General features: G+C 43.4%; 1 protein-coding gene across 5 annotated transcripts in view; it reads left to right on the forward strand.

The window, feature by feature from the left end:
- DOCK10 (dedicator of cytokinesis 10) overlaps nt 1-24,531 on the forward strand; it is a 214,440-nt gene that overhangs the window by 36,211 nt on the left and 153,698 nt on the right. For 2 of the 5 annotated variants that reach the window (XM_081192479.1, XM_081192468.1), the window contains exon 1: nt 4,934-5,134. The exons of the other annotated variants lie outside the window; for them this stretch is intronic. In XM_081192479.1, coding sequence (XP_081048605.1) covers nt 5,036-5,134 — 99 coding nt within the window. In that variant the 5' untranslated portion in view covers nt 4,934-5,035. Of the gene's footprint in view, nt 1-4,933; nt 5,135-24,531 lie in introns of those variants that run through there. 5 annotated transcript variants of the gene reach the window in all.

Here is a 24,531-nt window from a genome sequence, read left to right on the forward strand (position 1 = left end):
TACAGAAGGAATTCCATCACCAAGTTCATTTTATGTTGCACAGCAACAGATTTCTGGCAAAAGAGTTTCCAGCAGCAGTCATTTGGCAGTGATAAATACACCTTCTTGAGTAAGTAACATAAATTACTTAGGTTTGATACATCAGAGTTATACAATGTATGCATTTGTATGTAACATTAAGCTAAACCATGACTTAGTGTAAATAATAATAATAATAATAATAATAATAATAATAATAATAATAAATTTTATTTATATCCCGCCCTCCCCAGCCGAAGCTGGGCTCAGGGCGGCTAACAACAATCAAAATAGTTCAACATTCTAAAACATTCATTATAAAATTAATTAAATCAAATTAAAATCAAATTAATGGCAACCATCAAGCAAAATTTTGTGCAGATTGCCAGAGGAGGGGGTCAGGCTGCGCCCTGACAAAAGGCCTGGTGGAACAGCTCTGTCTTGCAGGCCCTGCGGAAGGATGTCAGGTCCCGCAGGGCCCTAGTCTCTTGTGACAGAGCGTTCCACCAGATTGGAGCCGCAGCCGAGAAAGCCCTGGCTCTAGTTGAGGCCAGCCTAACCTCTCTGTGGCCTGGGATCTTTAGGGTGTTTTTATTTGCAGACCGTAAATTTCTCTGTGGGGCATACCAGGAGAGGCGGTCCCGTAGGTACGAGGGTCCTAGGCCGTATAGGGCTTTAAAGGTTAAAACCAGCACCATGAGTAAACATGCAGGTTGCTGGAGTGAAGGGCTAAGCCAGGGGTCAGCAAACTTTTTTCAGCGGGGTCCACTGTCCATCAGACCTTGTGGGGGGAGCCAGACTATATTTTGGGGAAAAAATTATGAACGAATTCCTATGCCCCACACATAACCCATAGATGCATTTTAAATAAAAAGACACATTCTACTCATGTAAAAACACACTGATTCTCGGAACGTCCACGGGCTGGATTTAGAAGGCGATTGGGCTGGATCCGGCACCTGGGCCTTAGTTTGCCTACTCATGAACTAAGCCATAATGTGGTTTAGCATCATGACTGAATCTGGGCTTGTGGTTTGTCTCCCCCAAGCAAGCCACAATCATTATCAAGAGCAAGCCTTAGTTACTGCTCATGGTTTGTCTGGCGTGAGATAAACAATAAACACCCACTTGGATGCAGTGCAAAGCAAAGCCATGGTTTCAGCCTGAATAGTGCTGTAGCAGCAGGACTTGAGGAGCAGCAGTCATAATCTTCACACTGAGAACCTTAATGTTTGTTTGTTCATGCTCATGCTAAACCATGGTTTGGCTTAGTATTACATGCAAACCAGGTATGTTCCTAAAAATATTTACCTTTGTTATTTCCAGAAACCGAAAATATATATGGTTATTTAACAAAGCAAAACAAAAAAACACCCAAGGGAAAACCTCTATTGTACAGTATTTTAAAACATAATCTGAAGGTTGCACCACACAAATTTACAAGTCTTGCAAGTCTCACTGAAGCTATTTAGCATTACATGCCTATTAATTCTGAAGCTTTAAGACATTTCTGGCATATAAATAGGCTGGGTCTACACAGGCAGTGGAATGAAACAGGAATTAATGAACTGCATGATTTAAGCTTGCAGGACAATAATTATATTTTTGAATGTCCCTTCTGAAAAATGTGTGGGCCAGGCCAAGGAAACATCCGTTGAATATATTAATCTACTTTCCTGTTTTGAAATTTTGTGGTTCGATCCATCATATGCCCAGTGACATAACCAAAAATGCAAATAGAATACAGAGGTTTTACTAGTTTGGAAAGCATCACATTTTGGATTAATTTTATGCCTGAATTGATCTTATTCAAATAAACCTATTTCATATTAGATGTGAGGAGAGAGGGTGACCCACTCATGACTATTAACCCTTTCAAGGCAGGAGTTTTATTATTTTAAATTGAATTCAGTATATGTTTATTGTAGAGTCCCAATGCATTATATTTTCTTTATCTCTATTCTCAGCTTTTTCAACAAGTGTATCTTGATGATGCATTAAACCAAAAGCTTATCCACTTAGATGCCAAGTAGGTGTGCCTACTGATTTCGTCTTCTTCTAAACAACTTTTAAAGCTGTAGGATCCCAGTTGTATTTTGCATCTGGCCATCAGTATCATAGCCAACACACTAACAATCCCTTAATAAATTATTAGTTTATATGTAATAATTCATTAGTGGGAATATTTAAGTCTCCAGAATATACCATAATGTTTAAAGATTGTTCTGTGTTCATTATTCTGATCTGCAGTTTTCAGTGGATGCAATGTAACTTTTTCTTTTCACCCACCCTCGTTTATTGTGACTGGATCACGGGGCAACAGTAGCTTTTTAAAAAAAGTTTGTGTGGCCTTTCTTGCAAATGCTACATACAGTGGACACTCGGGTTGTGAACGTGATCCATGCAGGATGCAAGTTCACAACCAGCAGCATTCACAACCTGCAGTGGCACTTCTGCACATGCGAGGGTTGTGATTCAGTGCTTCTGTGCATGTGCAAAGTGCGATTTAGCGCTTCTGTGCATGCATGACTGCTGAAACCCAGAAGTAACACGTTCCAGTACTTCCAGGTTTTGGCATGTCCGTAGCCCCCAAAAACCACAACCTGAAGCGTCTGTAACCTGAGGTATGACTGTATTTGTTAATGTTGAGACTTAGATTGATTGGCAGCACTTGGGCGGCACTGACAAGGTCTGATTTGCGCTATCTGCGGCAAACCCTCCCTTAAAAAGCTCAACAACTTTGGGGTATCCTCCCCCCCAAAAGCTCAAGAACTTCCCAAAAATTGCAATGGGGGTTTGACAAAAATATTTTCGCACCTGGTATCACCTGACCTTGCTACACCTCTGTCCAGACCATTTAAGTTAATGCTAAAAGCAGACCACAGACTGCATTGCAATCAGTGAATGTATTCTAAGCATGTCGAATACTGTGGCCTATTAAAGCCACGGTAAACTATGGAGGGTCATTTCTAGAAACAAAATGAATAGTCATGGAGGCTGCTAGAAGCTGAATTTATGTAGCTGGTGCTCTGCAGATTTGCGCTATCTGCCTGCAGCAGTTGATTGTGCGGAACAGCAGCAGAAGATGCGGACATAGCTTGCCATATGTAGTACCTGCCTCGTGTACACCTGATCAATGTAGGAAGTGAAGCGTGATCCATGTGTATTTACTCAGAAATAAGTCCTCTTGTATTCACAGGGTCATATTCCCATATACGTGTGCACAGGACTGAAGCCTTAGCTTGCAATCCTGAATGCACTTACTATGGAGCAAGCTGCATTGAACACAGTGGGACTTGCTACTGTGTAAAGCATAGGATGCCACTGTCAGACTCCCAAGGTGCCACAGTGCTTTCCATCTGTTCTCTTCATAGCAGGAAACAAAGCAGTCATTTGTGCTTAGTTCATTTCACCCAGCACCATTTCTGTGTAGCCTTCACTCATCATTCATTTTGGTACAGAAGCCCCACTGAAGTGAAGATGGTGCTGCAGCAGTGCTTGGTAGATTGCTCCCTGCATTTGTTTCAGTAAGCCTCTGCATTCTCTTCCTAATGAATACAGCTGCTGATGTTGAGTTATCTGCTAGGAAATTTCAAAATGGACAAAGAAAGTTGAAACCCATGTTTAATTTCACTCTGTGAGTAATTAGACACTGCGGCATTGCCACAGGATGTGGTTAGGAGAAGCAATGGTTCAGCATTATTCTAACACAATTTTTTTTTTGGGGGGGGGGGGGACAGAGAAAGACCAAATGGTCTGAAGTTTATGGTTGCAGTCCACTTTCACTGTAGTTGTCCTGTTATCTCTAGTGAGATTCCCTTGAGTAAATGGTGTGCAACCTACATTCTGTGCTGTTTAATGGGAGCAATTATTATTTTATTTGTACTGAATGGTACACCCCACTTTAGAGTCAGAGCTTTGGATTTGAATAGACCCAGGATATTATAACTGCTAGGTTAAGTGGTAGGGAATTGGCAGAAAATCCAAGAAGCACTCTTCTCTAGTGGAATTGGAATATACATTGTGTCCCCCTTAAGAGCCAGGATTAAAATGTGAACAGATAGCAGATTTGCAAGAGCTACTCAGCCAACTTTAGTGACTTTCTCTCCTCTACTTTCTCCTCCTGATCTGTCCACAGGAGGTCTGTGGGTCCAGCCAGTTATGGTACATGTATGTTAAGTAGGATCTGGCTATATCATGTTCCTACAAGTGTTGTTGTTTGTTCTTGCTGTTGTTACCTACATAGTTCCATCACTGTACATGGCACTTTACAGAATACAAGAGAACAGGCTACTGGCCAATGGCTTTTCAATATAAAATTCAACATGGGGGAAATAGAGAAAGGGAAGGGAAGTAGAGGCAGGGCTAAACAGGGAAGCAATATACATTAGTTTCAGTCACACATCCTTAGCCTTAGTTTCAGGCTGTGTTCTACTGGGCATGGGAACTAGTCCGTTGTGCCAAAGGCTTCATGGAAGAAGCGGGTTTTGAAAAGGTAACCCCATGAAGCAATAGAGGTGCCATCTGTTAGCCGTCACTTTAAATAATGCAGATGGGTTTTAGAGAGAAAAGAAACTGGTAATACTCTACAGGGTAATCTGAACAAAAACTTCCAAAAATTCTGCTGAATATTCAATCTTCGGTAAATCTCATCTTGTTAAACTGATCTATCTTACTGTAAGATAATTTCTCTCCCTGGAGAAATGTTGTGAAGAGGCTCACTTCTTAACATTTGTGTTATCATTCAATAGGCTCAGCCACCAACATATAGATATATCTCATAGCTACTGGAACGGTGGATTAGGAGGCAACCAGAAAAGGGCAGAGGCAAGAATGTGTTGCTTGCAAATTCCCTGGCTGCTGGACTCGCCCTCTAGGAGAGACCAAGACAAAGGGGCAGTTTATTCCTGCAGCTCTGTCCAACTAGCTTGACACCAGAGATGAATTTGTTCCTCGAAAGAGGAGGAGGTAGAAAAAGAGCAAGAAAGTCCAGCCAAAGGAATAAAGCATAACGGAGATGGGAGAAAGGAGAAAAGAAGTAGCAGAAAAAGAGAGAACAAAAATGAAATGGAAAAGGAGGAAAGAATCAAAGAAAACTGCACCCAAGCTTGGACAGGTGGGTAGATGACTAATAAACTGACCCTTGAATTCTTGCAGATTCCAAGTTAACACAAACACCCCTTAATCTAGGTCTGCTACTATAAGCTGTTGTAATTTTTAAAGAAGGGACAAAGTTTTAAAGTAACAAAAAAAGGGGAAAAAAGAAATCATTTGCTCTATGAATCATGTTGAATAGCAAGCATTTCAAAAGGTTTGCAAACTTCAAAAAAACAAAAAAACAAAGAGCAAATTAGCTTTAGCTTTTCAAAATTTGTTGTCCTGCTGTGGCAAAGTAGCAAGTTTGAAGTGGAAGAGCTGAAATAAGCAATTGGCAAATAGCTTGCAGTTGCAGGGGAGGAAATGGACTGATTATCATGAAAGATCAATTGAGCTGAGTCAGTCTTACAAAAGGAGGACTATTAAGTTTGCTACAGGTGGCAATATATCTGAACATTGTAATATCTCTAAGACCTGTCAGTAATTCCTAATTAGTTCTTCTGAGGGTATGATTTTGTATTTCTTGTATTTTGAACTTTGTTTGATGGTTGATGTACCATAATAAACATTTGATTTATTGAATCATGCAAATCCCCAACTGCAGTCTGAAATAGTCAGGGTTGGCCCACCTGTGAGGCACACTGAGGCAGCCACCTTGGGCAGCAGAAGCCCAAGAGGCGGTGCCCCCATGGGTGCCCTGCCCACCCTGCTGCCTCCGCTGGTGACAGAGAAGCGGTGGTGGCTTCCGTGAGATCTTGCAAGAGCTCTGTGTCACTTTGTGGGCACTGCTACACAATCCAAGGTAAGGGTGCCTTCAGCAGGGGTAGTGGGGCAGGACTGGAGTGGTGCAGTCAATATGTTTGCTACCTGGGTTGCTCTTTGTATAATTAGACTGCAATATTTGAATGGCAGATATGTATTCAGATGGTGATGATGTGCTCAGCAGCCAACTTAGGAAGGGAAATAATAGAATGCAAATAAGGGGGCATTTAACAGAAGGTCTCATCAAGGAGGAGATGTGAAGAGCCTTAGAAAGAAATGCTGGGAATATGTGCATACAAGATATTTAATGACTAAAATGGTAAATGCATGCATATTTACTTGTAGGCCAGATTCTTGTGATCCTAATTCTATGTGTGTCATTCCCATGCCTCAGATTAGATTGTACACATGGTGAGAAACAGTATATGCATGCTCCTCAACTGGGTCAGTGTGTGAACCAGCCTTCAGTCAAGGGCTGGAAATATTCAGCTCTGGTGAGGGTGAAATCCCCCTTCTTGAATCATATATTTCAGTCTTTCTGAGCGAGATCTCTGAGAGATCTCTTAAGTACACACCCGCATAAAACTGCAGGGGTCAGCAAACTTTTTCAACAGGGGGCCAGTCCACTGTCCCTCAGACCTTGGGGAGGGGGGGCAGACTGTATTTTGAAAAAAAATATGAATAAATTCCTATGCCCCACAAATAACCCAGAGGTGCATTTTAAATAAAAGCACACATTCTACTCATGTAAAAACACCAGACAGGCCCCACAAATGACCCAGAGGTGTGTTTTAAATAAAAGCGCACATTCTACTTATGTAAAAACACGCTGATTCCTGGACCACCCACAGGCCAGATTCAGAAGGCGATTGGGCCGGATCTGGCCCCCGGGCCCTAGTTTGCCTACCCATGGCATAAAGAGTTTCTAGGCTCAGAAACACCCAGCCAGGTGCTACTCTTCTACTGCCACAAGCCCTCTACTACTCATCCACCTCCCTACCCCATTTCCACGCATTCCTAACCATCAAATTTCAAAAGAAGGGAATCTGCCGTGAACTCAGCATAGACAAATGGTAAAAAAAAAACAACTCACCCTAAGTTCCTGTGGTTGCTAACTGCAATGATGTATACATTTCAATATCACAATGTGTAGTGTTTCCATAAAAAGATAACAGCACTATGTATGCCCACTGCAGACTTGCAACCATAGCATAAGATGGACAATTCCCCCAGTCTTTGCTGCCAATTTGCCCCCCCCCCCTTATAATGATAAGAAAAGAGGGAGCGGGAAGGAAACCAGTAGCATATCAAAATTAACCTGTATAGGTATAGTATACTGTATACCTATAACTGGGTTAGCCAGTGTAGTGCCCTCCAAGCAATCAACCACAGCCTTCACCAGCTGTGGTCAACATGGCCAAAGATCAGGAATCACAAGAACTGTAGTCCAGCAACATCTGAAGGGACCCACATGGATTACCCCTCTCCTATAACACACCCTACACCTATCTATCCAAGACTATCTGCAGGGAAAGGTCTTCTGAAGCTCTGGCTAGTACCTGTGGTACATTGGGTGCTGGTGTGCTGTAGGACCTTTTCTGAGGTGCCAGCTGTGGAATACCCTCCCATCAGAAATGTGGCTGGCATGAGTTTTGGTGGCAGCTCAAACATCTCTTCACTGAGGTACCGTATTGGCCCGAATATAAGCCACACCCAAATATAAGCTGCACCTTTAAAATTTGGGGGGGGGGGAGGAGAGAAAAAGACAATACCCAAACATAAGCTGCTCCTTTAAAATTCACTCTCACACCTGTTCCGTGTTACCATATGTCTATTTCATCAGTGATATCGTAAAAGCCAGTTTTTGTAAGGTCGCGAATTTGAGCCACACTTTAACTTTTCACGGTCGGAATTTGGAAAAAAAAGTGAGGGTTATATTCAGGCCAATACGGTATCAATACGGTTGATAAGTCATCCATTTGTAATGGAGAACTGTTTTGTGCTGTTTGCTTGGTATGTGTTGCAATACTGGCCTTAATTTGTTACATTGTGTTTTATAATTTCAACAGTAAGATTTATATGTATAAACCACCCTTATGATGTTGTGCGACATAGTGGTTTATTAGAAAACATATAAATAAAAATAGGGGAGGCTGGTAGCCATGGAAGGCTAGTGTCAAGTAGTCACAAATCAAGCTGAAAGTTAGTGTCCTATTGGTTAGTTAAAAAGTGTGTTTGACTTGATGCATACTGGCTTAGGATTGTTCAAAACCCTCATTTCTTAAACACATTGTGTCAGGGAACTGCCATCAGAGCATCAGGTGGTGGAGGGACTCAGGCAGGATGAAAGAGACTCAACTGCTGAAGCAGGGACCAGCAGGGGGAGGAGTGGGTCTCTGAGGGAATGCGAGCAGGAGGGAGGGCTCAGGGAGGCTTCCAGCGAAAACAGTGGGGAGGTATCGGAGTCTCCCATAGGGAGACCCATACCTCGCAGGAAACTGTCACGCCGTGAGTCCAGGAGACGCGTTTCCGTTAAGGAACTTCTTTGTTGGAAACGCTTCCGCAGACAGCCACTGTCGGACTCTACTAGTGACTAGAGCAGACATGTCTGAGGAGCTCCGTCACACACGGAGGTTTGTGGGGGCGCACAAACTCTGAGGGAGCACGTTTTCACGCACAAGCAGCTAATCAAACCCTCACAGCAGTCCGACAGTCTTTGTACGCTGCCTGTGCAAGAGAAGGCATCATGAGCGAACCAACCGGAACCGGAGGAGCAGGGGCTGGAGCTGGTCCAAGCTTGGAAGATAGATACCGAGCGTTGGAGGTTCAACTGGCCCTGCAGACGGCGAGGCTGGAGGAGAGAAGGGCTCAGGATGCAGACAAGAAGGGGAGAGCCACTCAATTCCCCAGAAAGGTACCAGGATTGGTGCAGAAATTTGGGGGGGACCCCAAGGACTACCATGCTTTTAGGACAGAGATGCAATATGCCCTTAATGTGCAGTTCGATGAGTTCCCTGATGAGGAATCGCGAGTTGCTTTTGTAATTGGGCATCTTGAGAAAGGGGCTAGAGACTGGGTGCGACCCCTAATGGCAACGCACAATGACATACTAAAGGACACAATGAAGTTCTTTCGTGCAATGGATATCATGTTTTCCAGCGATATTGAGGAAGGGGTGGTGCGCAGACAGCTAATGGCTTGTAAGCAGGGGAGTCGATCTGTCCGTGAATATTGGACTGAGTTTACCATGCTGATTCACAGACTGAGTTGGGATTTATCGGCGGCACCCGTTCAAATGCTATTTGAAGAAGGTCTTTCTTCGGGGGTGAAAGACGAGCTGGCACGGAGCCCCAGGGCGGAGTCTATGGATCAGCTGACCAAATCTGCGCTGACCATAGGAGCGCGGCAGGAGGCAAGAGCCTTGGAGAGGCGGGAAGGGAGAGGGGAACGTTGGAAGGAGTTCCGCATTCCAGACATTCCTGAGCCAGCTTTCCCGCCGGCAGAGCCGATGGAAATCGGAACAGCGCGCGCGCGCGCATTTTCAAAAACCAGCGAGGGAGCTAAGAAGGAGGGAAAGGGCCCCCGGAAATGCTATCTCTGCCAACAGCCAGGCCACTTTGCCAGAGTCTGCCCCCAGAGGAAGGAATGGCAAGGGATGGTGGGAGCTGTTGAGGGGGGAGAAGAAGGGGGAGCGGAGCAGGTAAAAGCCAACGCCTGGTTGCCACAATTGGGGCACTGCAGCCAGGCCAAAGAGCAGTGAAAGTGCCCGTGCCAGAAGCTCCTCGACCTGCTCTAGTGATTGAAGTGTCGCTAGAGCTGCAGAATGGGCACCCCCTAAAAATAAAGGCGCTATTGGACTCAGGCAGCTCCTGCAATTTTATGAGCAAGGAGTTTGTTGCTGAACACCAGATACAGACCATCCCTTTAAGCAACCCCCTGCAGGTGACCACGATTGATGGCAGGGAGTTGTTGGGAGGAGGAGTCCGCTTGCAGACTGTCCCAATGATAATGAGGGTGGCAAGGCACACAGAACTGATAGCGTTTAATGTGGCCACCCTGGGAGGCGCTCCCATTATTTTGGGAATGAGCTGGCTAGCTCTACATGATCCGCTGGTTGGCTGGCATCAAAGAGTGGTGTCCTTTGGTTCAGCACATTGCCTAGAACACTGCAAAGGGGAGAAGGGTTCAGTAGGGGCCCAAGCCACCCTAGCAGGGACTGAAGTAATGGGAAAGGTGAAGGTACCACCACAGTATGCAGATCTCAGCGACGTGTTCAGCGAGAAGGAAGCTGACCAACTACCACCTCATAGACCCTTTGATTGTCAGATCAATTTACTCCCTGGAGCACAGCTTCCCGTGGGCAAGTTGTATGCCATGTCAGACAGGGAAATGCAGGAGTTGCGAGGGTTCATTGACAAGAACCTGAAGAGAGGCTTCATCAGAGAGTCCAAAGCAGCAGGGGGGAGCCCAGTGTTCTTTGTGGACAAAAAAAATGCGGACAAGCCGAGACTTGTATGTGATTTTAGGCGGCTGAATGCAGTGACTGAACCGGTGGCGTTCCCTATGCCCAGAATTGATGATATTTTGACCATGGTGAGGAAGGGAAAGATTTTCACAAAGCTGGATCTAAGGGGGGCGTACAACCTGATACGCATAAGGAAAGGGGATGAATGGAAAACCACCATGTTTACCCCTTTGGGGGCGTTTGAATACCTCGTTATGCCATTTGGATTACAAGCAGGCTCCGCGTGTTTTCAATCTTTTATGAACCACGTGCTGGGCCCTTTGCTCTACAAGAATTGCGTTGCCTTTCTAGATGATGTGTTGGTGTATTCTGAGAATGAGGAGCAACATGTGAGAGACGTCAGAGAAGTGTTGAGCAGACTGCAAGCCAACAGGCTGTGGGTCAAACTGGAGAAGTGTCGGTTCCATACCAAGGAGGTGGAATTCCTGGGGTACCGCCTGTCAGACAAGGGATTGGCCATGGATCCCGGCAAGGTACAGGCAGTGCTGGAATGGAAAACACCCAAAACCAAGAAGGATGTGCAGAGGTTCCTAGGGTTTGGAAACTTTTATCGTAAGTTCATCCGCAACTTCGCCCATCTGACGGCGCCCATCACTGACTGTCTCAGCAGTAAGAAGAAGTTTGTATGGACGGCGGAGGCGGGGCGAGCGTTTGAGGAACTGAAAAGGGCCTTCGCCTCTGAAGAACAACTTCTGCATGTGGATTTACGAAAGAAGCTAAGGGTTGAAACAGACGCATCTGACAGAGCCATAGGGGCGGTGCTTCTTCTGCAGCCGGGGAAGGAGGAGTCGGAGTGGCGTCCGTGTGCCTTCTTCTCGCGGAAGCTGAACAAATCCGAGAGGAACTACACGGTGTACGACCGAGAACTGCTTGCTATTCATGAGGCGTTCCGGAGATGGAGGCATCTGCTAGTTGGTGCACAACATAAAGTGCAAGTGTGCACGGACCATAAAAATCTAGAGTACTGGAGAACGGCGCGAGTGCTCAACCAAAGGCAGTTGAGATGGGCCCAAGAGTTCTCCAAATTTAACTTTGAGATTTGTTATGTGCCAGGCCCAGAGAATGTTAGGGCGGACGCTCTCTCACGCAAGCCTGAATATTTGGAGGGGGAGGGAGCACCCGAAGAAACCCATATCATTCCAGAGGACCGCTGGGTGTGTGGGGCGACTTTGGTGGGGCAAAGGGAATTGGTAGAGGGTACGGTGCAGGATGCATACGCCCAGGGGAAACTCAGGGATCTCAGAGGGGAGGAAGACAAACCCGGTGGTTTTGAGGAGAGAAATGGGGCATTGTATTATAAGGGAGCGTTATATATACCTGAAGGGGAATTGAGGGAGAAAGTACTCAAGCAGCTGCACGATAGCCCCACAGCAGGGCACTTTGGGCAACACAAAACCATGTGGCTGGTTACCAGGGAATTTTGGTGGCCCAAGGTCAGGGAAGATGTGCGGGAGTATGTGAGAGGGTGTGAACAATGCCAAAGAGCCAAGGGGGAGAGGCAGGCGCCGGCTGGTTTATTAGAACCACTGCCCACACCTGAGAGACCGTGGGAAGCAGTGGCAATAGATTTCATGACTGATCTGCCAAGGTCTAGAGGGAAAACAGCCATCATGGTTGTAGTAGACCTGTTAACTAAAATGGCCCACTTCATAGCCTGCTCACATGCGGTTACAGCAGAAGAAACCGCCAAATTGTTTGTAGAGAATGTGTTTAGGTTGCATGGCGCCCCCTTGAGGGTGGTTTCAGACCGAGGGAAACAATTTACTTCCAGGTTCTGGAGGAAGCTCATGAGCTTACTGCATGTAGAGGTTAATTTCTCGACGGCCCGTCATCCTGAAACCAACGGGCAGGCGGAAAGAGCAAATGGGGTTCTCCAACAATATTTGAGGTGTTATGTTAATGACAGAGAGAATGATTGGGTGGAGAAGCTGGCGTTGGCAGAATTTGCCTACAACAATGCAGAGAACGTGTCCACGGGGATGAGCCCCTTTTTGGCTAATCACGGGTGCCATCCCAGAGCCTTCCCAGGGGGGGAGGGGGAGAACTGGAGCGTTCCAGCTGCAGAACAGTTCGTGGAAGAAATGGAAGCGATCCATCGCCAGCTCCAACTCAACTTAAACAGGGCTAAGGAGGAATATAAGAGGCAAGCAGACAAAAACAGAAGGGAAGGTGAAAGCATCAGGGTGGGGGACCAGGTGTGGCTGTCAACCCAAGGGTTGCCATTCAAAGGAGGTTGTAAGAAATTAAGACCCAAAAGGCTGGGTCCGTTTGAAGTCATACAGCAGGTCAATCCAGTGGCTTTCAGGCTCCGGTTACCGAACCACATGAAGCTGCACCCAGTTTTTCACAGGTCGTTGCTGTCACCGTATAGAGGAGACAGTGAGGGGAGGGTCACTAGGGGACCAGCAATGGAGGAGAAGGAACACAGCTACCATGTAGCGGAGATCCTCGATTCCAGGTGGAAGGGAGATCAAGTAGAGTATTTGGTAATGTGGGAAGGGGAACCGGAGTCGGAAAACACCTGGGTTAGGGCAGAGGATGTCAATGACGAGGTTTTAATAGAGACTTTTCATCAGAGGTTCCCACGTAAACCTCAGCCTGTAGCGAGGTTCCGAAGGGAATACTTTGCCACCACCGACGAGGAAGAGGAGTTGGAGGGGTTCCCAGATTCTGAAGAGGAGGAGGATTCAGCTGGCCAGGACGACGATCGATGGAGAGAATTGTTCGAGACGTCAGAAGATGAGGAAGATTCGTTTCGGGGTTTTAGCCCTTCACCTCCCAGGGGGGAGGAATTGGGAGGGGGTGAGGGGGGCCCTGGAGGGGAGGTGGATGTCAGGGAACTGCCATCAGAGCATCAGGTGGTGGAGGGACTCAGGCAGGATGAAAGAGACTCAACTGCTGAAGCAGGGACCAGCAGGGGGAGGAGTGGGTCTCTGAGGGAATGCGAGCAGGAGGGAGGGCTCAGGGAGGCTTCCAGCGAAAACAGTGGGGAGGTATCGGAGTCTCCCATAGGGAGACCCATACCTCGCAGGAAACTGTCACGCCGTGAGTCCAGGAGACGCGTTTCCGTTAAGGAACTTCTTTGTTGGAAACGCTTCCGCAGACAGCCACTGTCGGACTCTACTAGTGACTAGAGCAGACATGTCTGAGGAGCTCCGTCACACACGGAGGTTTGTGGGGGCGCACAAACTCTGAGGGAGCACGTTTTCACGCACAAGCAGCTAATCAAACCCTCACACATTGCTATCACTTTTAAGTACAAAAGTGGTGGCTAACATTCACATTTATCTTTGGAAAGAGCAACTGCGCACAGGTAGAAACAAAATTATATGCCATATATGGTGCATGTGCTCTTTGTGCTGTATCGTCATGGAATATAAAGTACATGGTGATTTCTATTGCTGAGTCCAAATACAGCTTGTTTAGCTTTCTTTTGTTATTGAGGGTAAGATAGACTGACTGGGAGCAAATATGAACTTGCATCGCTTTGACATGTTGACCTAAATTAAATGATTCAGATATAATGGTGTTTAATGAATGCAGCTAGCTTACAAGCACCAGCAGGAGAAAAACACCTCTTTTCTAACTGGAGACAACTGATACCAGCATGGATGTGAAGAAAGGAAAATTAAATCTGATCAACAAAGGAATGTTTTCGCTGGTTTTATTTGTTGCTCTGCCTGGTTAGGTTTACATTATTACGAGTGTAGGTCTGTTACAGGGATGGCTTGCCTGTAGCCCACCAAATGTTGTTGAACTCCAACTGCTATCAGCCTTAGCCATCATGGCCAATGACCAGGGATGGTAGGTGTTGTAATTTGGCAACATCTGGAGGGTGACAGGTTAGGTACCCCTGGTTTAAATGTTTCTTGAAGGTAATTTCCCCTTCAAGTGGGTTTCTCTCTGAACCTATACTGCTAGTTATAAATACAGTGAACCTCCACTCTCCCATGGATTTCTTCCATACTTAATCTAGAAGAAGAAAAAAGAAAGGATATGAATTTTATGAAAAAGCACATGCAAAAGGGTAGTCAAAACCTTTGGTTAACCTATTTGGTATGAGAAGAGCTTATCTGAAATCTAAGAAGTACATACTAACTGTAAATTTGAAATGCCAGGTTGAGTCATTTTTTAATTAGCCCAAGTACATTAATTTCTCTGTTTTTTGAATTGAAACCTTCCCAATGCCTGCTTTGCCTTGATTATTTCCAGCAGTAGCCATGTGTAGTATAATGTCTCATTCTGCTCAGAATGGGTTGGATTTGGGCGAGGGGCATTTTATCAGGATCGGACCCACAGCAGGTGGCAAAGGATGAAAGCCCCTGCTCCCCAGATTGGGGCCTCTGTACCTGCTATTTAACTTTTAAAAGCCAATGACATAATTGATAATTGTATGAAGGGCATGAATTGTTATTTGCACTGGTGGATATCCAAGTTGAATATAGATACCAATGATCTGAAATAAGTTTATCTTCTGCATGCAACAGTCAGATAAACAATGCAAATTCAGTGGGACTTCAAAAGCTAGCCGGAGTCTTATGCTATCCACCTTTGCAGAAGAAGCATGACAACCAGATGGCTAAATTAAACATTATTACCTTTTGCTAAACAAAAAAAGACTAAGCTAACACAAGCAAATCAGTCATGAGTAAACTCATGATCAAATATGGAGTGAAAAAAGAAGCTATGAAAAGGATGGCTTATAATTTCCTCTCTCGGCATACGCTCTTGTTGTTACTTTGTGTTCTGGCACCTACTTAAAGGGTCTGGATGGATTTCTGTTTCCACCCACCCTTGTTCTGGTGGGTTCAGTTTCATAAACGCAGAATGTCTATCATCTGTGAAGGTGAAATTTAATGGCATTTTGCTTTTATGCATGCCAGTTGGTATGTAGGGATGGTGATGATTTTCTCAACAATTGAACTTGCACTTGAGCGGAGTTCTGTTAATTCATTCTACAGTCAGAAGAATAGGTTGGGTCCTGGTGTGTGAGAGTGAGTGAAGTGTCAAAGGCCAGGGTAAAGAATCATAGAGCTGGAAGGGACCCTGAGGATTTAGTTCAACTCCTTGCCATGCAGCTGTCAAGAGATACGTCTTCTGCAGCTACACCTTTGTAGGGAAGGAATTGCACAGCTTAGGAGCTGCCACAGAGAGTGCTCCTTCCTAAACCACCACTTCCCAAACTTGCAAGGGCAGTGGTACTACCAAGATGGTCCCCCTCTGTTGATCTTAACTCCTGGGAGGGTCTGTAGGGCAAGAAGGACACATTCTCCCACTCTGTTCTCTGAAATTATTGGTCCTGTCTCTTGCTGTTGATCAGCATAGCAGAACTGTAAGCACTTCATCCATTTTCCATGAAATAGTTATCTTTGCACTAACTAGTGACACCATCATGTCATGTGGAGTTGACAGAAACGAAACTTGGGCTGGATGACATGTATAAGATGGAACTGCCTTATTATGATATAACTCCTCACACCCACCTCTACTAGCTCTCACTCTGAAAACTGGTACAGCAAAGCTGTCAGATGTAAAACTGAGACTCTGAAGTAGAAACTGTCAACAGCCAGCAAAGTACCCTAATTTGCTGAGGGGTTTGTCCCTGTTTCCCCTAAATATGCAATAGGATGTATCAATTTTCCATCCACTTAAGTAGTTTTTAGCAATAATTGTTTTTAAAAATGTAATCATACAAACATACACAAAGCAAGCAAAGCATACATAAGCTCACCCCAAAATAATATCAAAATACTGGGGTATACAAGCAAATGAAAAAGAAGACTAGATTCAAAAATAATAATTTCTAGGTATTAGAAAAGCAGGTGTGAAAGAGATTATTCTGAAAAGATCACAGCCACAACATTTTTGTGCTTCAAGAATATGCAGCAAATAATATTTAACCATAGAGTTAGAACCTGGAAGTGATCTAGTCCTTGTGTGGAGAGCATGTCAGACAGCAATGCATATTATGCTTAAATGAGAGTTACTGATACATTGTGGATACCAGTTGTTGGGAACCACAACTGAGGAAAGTGGTGTTACACTCTGCTTATGGGTTTTCCATAGGCAACTGGTTCGCCGCTGCAAGAACAGGGTGTTGGCCTAGATGTAGGTAAATCACATTCAATTAAAACTATTTGGAAATAAGATATTTATGGCTGGAATTTAGACCAGAACGCTGATTCTGAAATAGTTTCTCCCAATAATACAATGGCATTTGTATTTACACCCCCTTTTTGAGGTGTGTATGTCCTTTTTTTTAACTTGTTTCTGCCTATAATTACCAGTGTTTCATCTCTACTTAAAGCTCATGTGTTGATGTTTGGTTCCCTTAAACAGCACATTCTCTACCCACTCGACCTCCTTAAGTGAACTACTGCCTGTTGTCAAACCTTGTCTTGTCTGTGTTTCTGCTGCTTAACCTACATTTCATCTAGTGAGGAAAAAACCCCATGTCTCTCAATGTGTATGGCACATTTTTGATGTGATTTGTGTCACAGTGTCAAATTGTGTTTATTCACTGTGAAATAAGAAATCAGTCCTTTTAGAATGATAGTGTTTAATGTTAAATGGTTCTATCTTCAGAAATGTATATGTGTACAATGGCTTATTTAAGAAGGTGGCTAAATGCCCAAGAGGTTATCTGCAAACCTCACCCAGTTATTAGGGGTGCTTGAAGAACCCATTCTTTGTGAATTCTGATTTGAATTGGCTTGATCTGCCCTTCCTTATTAATCTGTGGATAAGAACACAGCTTATCTTGCAGATTTTTCTCTTCTCTGAATTTTGTGGAGCAGTTCTCTGCTAAAAAAGCATAGCAAAAATGTATATATATCAACATGTAGCATAAATTGTATTTAGAAATTTGTATTTTGTGAGAAAATAGGATCAAAAATATGTACATAAATACAAAATTTCAAGTAGGTTTTTTTGGACGGGGGCAGAATCACATATTAATGTGGGGGGAGAGAGAGAGAGAGTAGATGTGTCTAATTTATGTGACACTGACATGGGCCATGAACAAACTGAACTGTCAGTTCAGCTATAGAGACTTCTGATAATTAAACTGGATGTGACTTACTTCTGAGTAAACTTGTTTAGGATTACAGAGCAAGTTCTATTAAATTCCAGCTAATTAAGTTCTCTCTTTGTTTGACAGGCACATTTATTTAAAAGTTATCAGAGACACAAGCTGACTCCTCAGTTGTGTTACGTGGCCATTTATTCATTTTACATAGTCAACAGTCAACTGAGACAATTTTTCACAGATTAATTAATACTCTGCATATGCTGTACATTTCAAGTATTATATACATTAAAGGTAAAGGTAAAGGTACCCCTGCCCGTATGGGCCAGTCTTGCCAGACTCTAGGGTTGTGCGCCCATCTCACTCAAGAGGCCGGGGGCCAGCGCTGTCCGCAGACACTTCCGGGTCATGTGGCCAGCGTGACAAGCTGCATCTGGCGAACCAGCGCAGCACACGGAAACGCCGTTTACCTTCCCGCCAGTAAGCGGTCCCTACTTATCTACTTGCACCCGGGGGTGCTTTTGAACTGCTAGGTTGGCAGGCGCTGGGACCGAGCAATGGGAGTGCACCCCGCCGCGGGGATTTGAACCGCCGACCTTTCGATCGGCAAGCCCTAGGCGCTGAGGCTTTTACTCACAGCGCCACCCGTGTCCCATTATATACATTACCTTAGTATTAATTACCACAATTCCACATGATAGTACAGTATTATTATCACCTAGTGGTGATATTTATGCCTGAGGCCAGATTTGGAAAAGGCACTTGCTTCCTCTCACACTTAAGCACTATGATGTTTTAGGTCTTAGTGAATTAATATAATTGAAATCAATTGGATTTTTCTTGCATATACTATCCCCCTACCCATTAATCTTAAGTACATAAAGATGCTATCCAGAGTAAACCCATTCAAATCAATGGATCTAACTTAATCATGTCCTTTAATTTCAATGGCTCTGCTCTGAGTAAACCTTAGCAGAATGGCACACTCTCATACAAATCCTATCCTAGTCTCAGCTTTCTGATGAAGTATGGTTACTTTGAAAGCCTTTGCAGGGACAAGAGAAACAACGCATGTTAAAGCAAGATACGAAAACAAAGCCAGCTCAGAAGAAAGCATGGGAATGATGCCTGAGAACAGCAAAGTTTAGGTTTTCCTGCTAGGTGACCGAGTGACTTTATTTTTTATTTTTTTTTATAATAATTTTTATTGCATTTTTTCCAAATTACAGATAGAAAAGAAAGAACATAAACAGTAAAAAGAAAGAAAAAGACAGAGAATCTCAACCATTTCATCAACTTATTTCAGAATTCTATCGGACTTCCCCACATCTCCCGCATAATGCATTCTTAACAATAAAATTTATCAGCAAATTATAACCTTGTTTCATGTGTTTCTTTTTTACTTTCAATTGCAGTTTAAGTTTAAATCTCTTGTTTTCCATTTACTCTTAAAATATAGCATATTGTCATTTTTACCCATTTAAACCTTAATTCTTTCATAAAAATTATCCAATTTCTTATAAAAACCACTTTTGTTGCTGGGGCTAACATTCCAAATCATACGGCGTCTTAAGTTTCATATAACTTATAATACTTTTGCAAATAGTCCTTAAATTTTTTCCAATCCTCCTCCATAGCTTCTTCTCCCAGATCTCGGATCCTTGCAGTCATCTCGGCTAGTTCCATGTAGTTCATCAGTTGCGTCTGCCAGTCCTCCAGTGTGGGCAAATCTTGAGTCTTCCAATGCTTAGCGATAAGAATCCTTGCTGCAGTAGTAGCGTACATGAAAAGAGTTCTATCCTTCTTTGACACCTTCTGGCCGACAATGCCCAGGAGGAATGCCTCCGGTTTCTTAGGGAAGGTGTATTTAAACACCTTTTTTAACTCGTTATATATCATTTCCCAGAAGGCCTTCACTCTTGGGCAGGTCCACCAGAGGTGAAAGAATGTCCCTTCAGCCTCCTTACATTTCCAACATTTATTATCGGACAAATGGTAAATCTTAGCAAGCTTGACTGGGGTCATGTACCACCTGTATACCATTTTCATAATGTTTTCTTTCAAGGCATTACATGCCGTAAACTTCATACCGGTGGTCCATAACCTTTCCCAGTCCTCAGACATGATGTTATAACCAATGTCCTGAGCCCATTTTATCATGGCTGATTTAACTGTCTCGTCCTGTGTGTTCCATTTAAGCAGCAAGTTATACATTCTCGATAATAGCTTGGTCTTTGGTTCTAACAATTCTGTCTCAAGTTTCGATTTTTCCACCTGGAATCCTGTTTTTTTTATCTAGCTTAAAAACCTCATTAATTTGGGCATAGTGAAACCAATCTTGCACCTTACCCTTTAACCTTTCAAAGCTCTGCAACCTCCAATTGTCTCCAATGTTCTCTATTATTTCCCAATATTTCGGCCATCCGGCCTCCATATTGGGTTTTTTCCGAGCCTTGGCCTCTATTGGTGATACCCACCTCGGAGTTTTGCTTTCTAATAAGTCTTTGTATTTTTTCCAGACCATAAATATTGCTCTCCTGACAATATGGTTTTTAAACATTCCATGTGTTTTTGCCTTGTCATACCACAAATACGCATGCCAACCTAACGAGTTATTAAAGCCTTCCAGATCCAGGACATCAGTGTTTTCCAACAAAATCCAATCTCTCAGCCAGCAGAAGGCTGCAGCTTCATAATATATCCTTAAGTCCGGCAGGGCAAATCCCCCTCTCTCCTTTGCATCAGTTAGTATTTTAAACTTTATTCGGGGCTTTTTGCCCTGCCAGACAAATTTAGAGATATCCTTCTGCCACTTTCCAAAGCATTCCACTCTGTCCACAATCTGTAAGGCCTGAAACAAAAACAACATCTTTGGCAAAACGTTCATTTTTATAGCTGCAATTCGGCCTAACAAGGATAACTTCAGTCTTGACCAAATTTCTAAATCTTTTTTAACTTCTAACCAGCATTTCTCGTAATTATCTTTAAATAGGTTCAAGTTCTTGGAAGAGAGATTAACCCCCAGGTATTTCACTTTTTTAACAATGTTTAGTTCTGTTTCCTTCTGAAACTCTTCTGTTTCAGTAGCTGTCAAATTTTTCCCTAACACCTTAGTTTTTTGTTTGTTCAACTTGAAACCCGCCACCCGACCAAATTTCTGTATCAGTTCTAAAACTCTTTTTGTACTAGATTCTGGCTCCTGTAATGTTAAAACCAAGTCATCTGCAAATGCTTTCAGTTTATATTGTTTCACTCCGACCCGTATTCCTTGTACCTGCCGATCTTTCCTTATCATGTTCAGCAAAACCTCCAGGACTGAAATAAACAATAAAGGGGACAGGGGGCACCCCTGGCGTGTTCCTTTTTCAATCTGAAGTTCTTCTGTCACCACATTGTTCACTATCAACTTAGCTTTTTGTTCGGAATAGATTGCTTCTATTCCGTTCTCAAACCCCCTTCCCACTCCCATCCCTTCCAAGTTTCTCTTCATAAATTTCCAAGAAATATTGTCAAAGGCTTTCTCCGCATCAATAAAAATTAACACTGCTTTAGTGTTAATGTTTGTTTGTAAAAGTTCCAGAATATCAATAATGTTCCTGGTGTTATCAAACAAATGTCTACCAGGGAGAAAGCCTGCTTGGTCCTTATGAATTACTTCATTTAAGACCTTTTTAAATCTATTTGCCAAAATGTCTGCAAATATTTTGTAATCCACGTTCAGGAGTGAGATGGGACGGTAATTCTTAAGTTGAGTCTTTTCAGTTTCCACTTTAGGTATCAGAGTGATGAATGCTTCTTTCCACGTATCTGGTGCCCTCCCTCCCCCCATAATCTGGTTGCAAACCTCCACTAATGGTTGTGTCAAGTAGTCCTTTAACATCCTGTAATACTTGGAGGTAAGTCCATCAGGGCCTGGGGATTTGCCTAACTGCATGTTCTGTATGGCAACCTCAATTTCCTGTTGTGTTATTTTACAATTCAAGATTGATCTCTTCTCTTGAGATAATTCTGGTAGGCCATTATCTTTCAGAAATTGTTCTATCTCAGCCACTTCCTCAGGCCCTTGGGTGTACAGTTTTTTGAAATATTTCTGGAAGCACTTTCTAATTTCTCCTGGTTTCTGAATATTTTTTCCTTCCACTTCTAGATTGGTAACATAGTTTAATTTTTGTCTCTTTTTCAACTGCCAAGCTAACAGCTTCCCACATTTATTCGCAGATTCAAAAGATCTTTGGTTCATTTGTTTAATTTTCCATTCCACTTCTTGGTTGATCAGTTTCATATATTGTGACTGGTGAAATTTAATTTCTCTTAAAGTCTCTTTTGATTTTGGATTTAGTCTTAATTTTTTCTCTCCAGCTGCTATCTTCTCTAATATCTTATCCTTTTTCCCATTCCAAAGTTTTTTCTTGATCGTATTTTGTTGTATCAGAAACCCTCTCATAACAGCTTTACTTGCATCCCAGATTATTCTTTTTTCCACCGAGGTGTTGAGGTTAATTTCAAAGTAGTCCTTTAAAGTTTTTTGGGCCTTCTTTACAATCTCTTGATCTCTTAGCAGGTTGTCATTCATTTTCCATCTGAAGGAATCGGCAGTAGTAAATCTCATTTCTATTTTCATAGCGTTATGGTCGGAGCATGTCTTTGGGCAGATTTCTACTCTTGTGGTCTTAGGTGCCAGACCTCTAGTTGTCCAGATTTGGTCGATTCTTGTCCATGACAGATGGGCCTCAGAAAAGAAAGTTCCTTCTTTACCTAGGGGGTTTCTCGTCCTCCATAGATCAATCAAATCCATATTGTCAGTTAGTTCGAAAAAAGTCTTTGGTAGTCTTCCATCTTTGGTCAGGTTCTGGTTCTGTGACTTATCCATATAGGTAGAGACCACCCCATTCAGGTGACCGAGTGACTTTAGATAGCTCGACAGGAAGTTGCTGCTGCTTTGAGGTGGCATGTTAAACTTTCTCAGAAATGTGCTTGCCATGTGATGTTTTCACTGTTTGCAAATGCTGTGACTCACTTGCCACTATGAGGAAGAACTATTGACTTATGAAGGTGAAAGCATACTGTTGTGAGTTTGGGGGATTCCACTTTTGAATTAGCCGGGCAAGGGTCGCAATGCCCATATGTACAGGTCTTTAGTATAAGAAAGGAAGTTCAATTGGCTGGTTTAGTTGAACCAATGAATGGTTCTTGTTGATGTTGCTTACTTAATGTTTTACTTTCTATAATAAATATTCTCTAAGCATTCTGCCTTTAAATAATAAATAAATATTCTCAGCAACTGCATCAGAAGCAAACTTGGAAGAGAGAGGGGGAAAGGACAGTGATAAACAATGCATCACAATGGCTTCAGATGTGCAAACTCATGCTTTATGCAGCGATTCCTTAGCAGTTGGGGAAATGATTGATGGGGGGGGGAGCACTGTGGAGTGTGGCATTTGCCCACACATTATGGAGATGTACTGGTGGAGAGAGAGAAAGGGTTGATAGGCTGACCAATAAGAAAGCCCAGGGGCGGAGCTTGGCAGTTAGTTCGGTTGGTTTCTTGTGGGTAGGAGGCATAGGAGTCAGAGTGAGTTAGACACAGGGGGGAGACAGAGAGAGTGAATCAGATTAATGTTTCAAAGTACAGTCATACCTCGGGTTACAGACGCTTCAGGTTGTGCGTTTTTGGGTTGTGCACCGTGCCAAACCTGGAAGTACCAGAACAGGTTACTTCCGGGTTTTGGCACTCGCGCATGTGCAGAAGTGCCAAATCACAACCCGCGCATGTGCATGCACGGCGCTGCAGGTTGCGAACACTGCAAGTTGCAAACGTGCCTCCCACACGGATCACATTCGCAACCCGAGCATCCACTGTATTTAAAACTTGTTTGCATTCACAATAAACTAAAATCTTTGCTAATACATTTCAACCTGACGGAGTCTGAATATATTACCGGGGAAACCTTGTTGGTGGCAGTGGAAGAGATAAGCCATGGTGGTGTAGGGTCAAAAGTCTGTGGAATGACCGGGCGGGGGGGGGCACCTCTGTGCGAACGCCACATGAAGTTTTGCTTCTGCCTAGGCTATCTGCCTGTAATAGTGATGATCCATTGTTCAGGGCAGGACTAGGTCCAAATGCTTGCTCACTTGCCCGTCTCTCATTTAGCTTGGATTCAGTGGTCATCTGGAATTAAAAATTCCTAGTTTTTTAAATGCTAAAGAAATTTCAGTAGGCATAGTTGCAATCTGGGAAGCTACTTACTTAAAATATTTCAGGGTGATCTAGCTGCCTTTCGAGGGTTACTCCCTAGAGGGTGCCATATGCTTACTAATTTCCTGCAGTTCCTCATTTGTCAGTTTGCTAACAGTAGTATTTTGAAGAAATTATGTCACTCTTTAACTGAGAGATATTGTGATTCTCTGTCTGTCTGATGCAAGAGGTTTTATTTTTCAAATAGATGCTGCTCCCCTTTCTAAATAACAGAGTGTCTATGCACAACAACAACAGCAGTAACAACAACAGCAACACATTCACCCTCATCAACAGCAACTATATCTGCCCACCATTTGTAATAATACAGTTAGAGGGATTCAGAATTTTCTTTATATTGATTTCTCTCTTGATCCATTTCTTTTGAACGATGTATTGTCGGTTGGTTCCTGTGCTGCGACACATTTTCACTTCAATACTGAAAAAGTTGTTCTTTCAGTGTGCACATTTTAAATTACTTTTTGTTTATCATACTCGAGTTTGCTTTTTCATTGCAGAGAGTAAGTGGGGTGCTGCGGGAATCTGTAATTGGTCCTGTTCCAATTTATGTATTCATCACTGACTGCTAGATATTCCTAGTTAACTACCACTTCTGTTTGCTCATTCCGTAAGTGCTCTGCTTCTTGAACAGTTCCTTTTGTCTCATCTGATCCAGCTTCTATTTTGTGTCACTTTATTGCACTAGATGGACCATTTCTCACAATGATAATGGTGGTTCTTATCCTTTCCCCCCGGGCTGTGAATGTGCTTTGAGTTTTCTTTCATTTGCATGTGTCTGTAACATAGCAGGAGTAGCTAGCTGCAACATACAGCAATGAATATCATATATTTTAAAAGTGCTCTTGA

Source organism: Podarcis bocagei, assembly GCF_964188305.1.
Source record: "Podarcis bocagei genome assembly, chromosome: 4".
Classification (NCBI taxonomy): domain Eukaryota; kingdom Metazoa; phylum Chordata; class Lepidosauria; order Squamata; family Lacertidae; genus Podarcis; species Podarcis bocagei.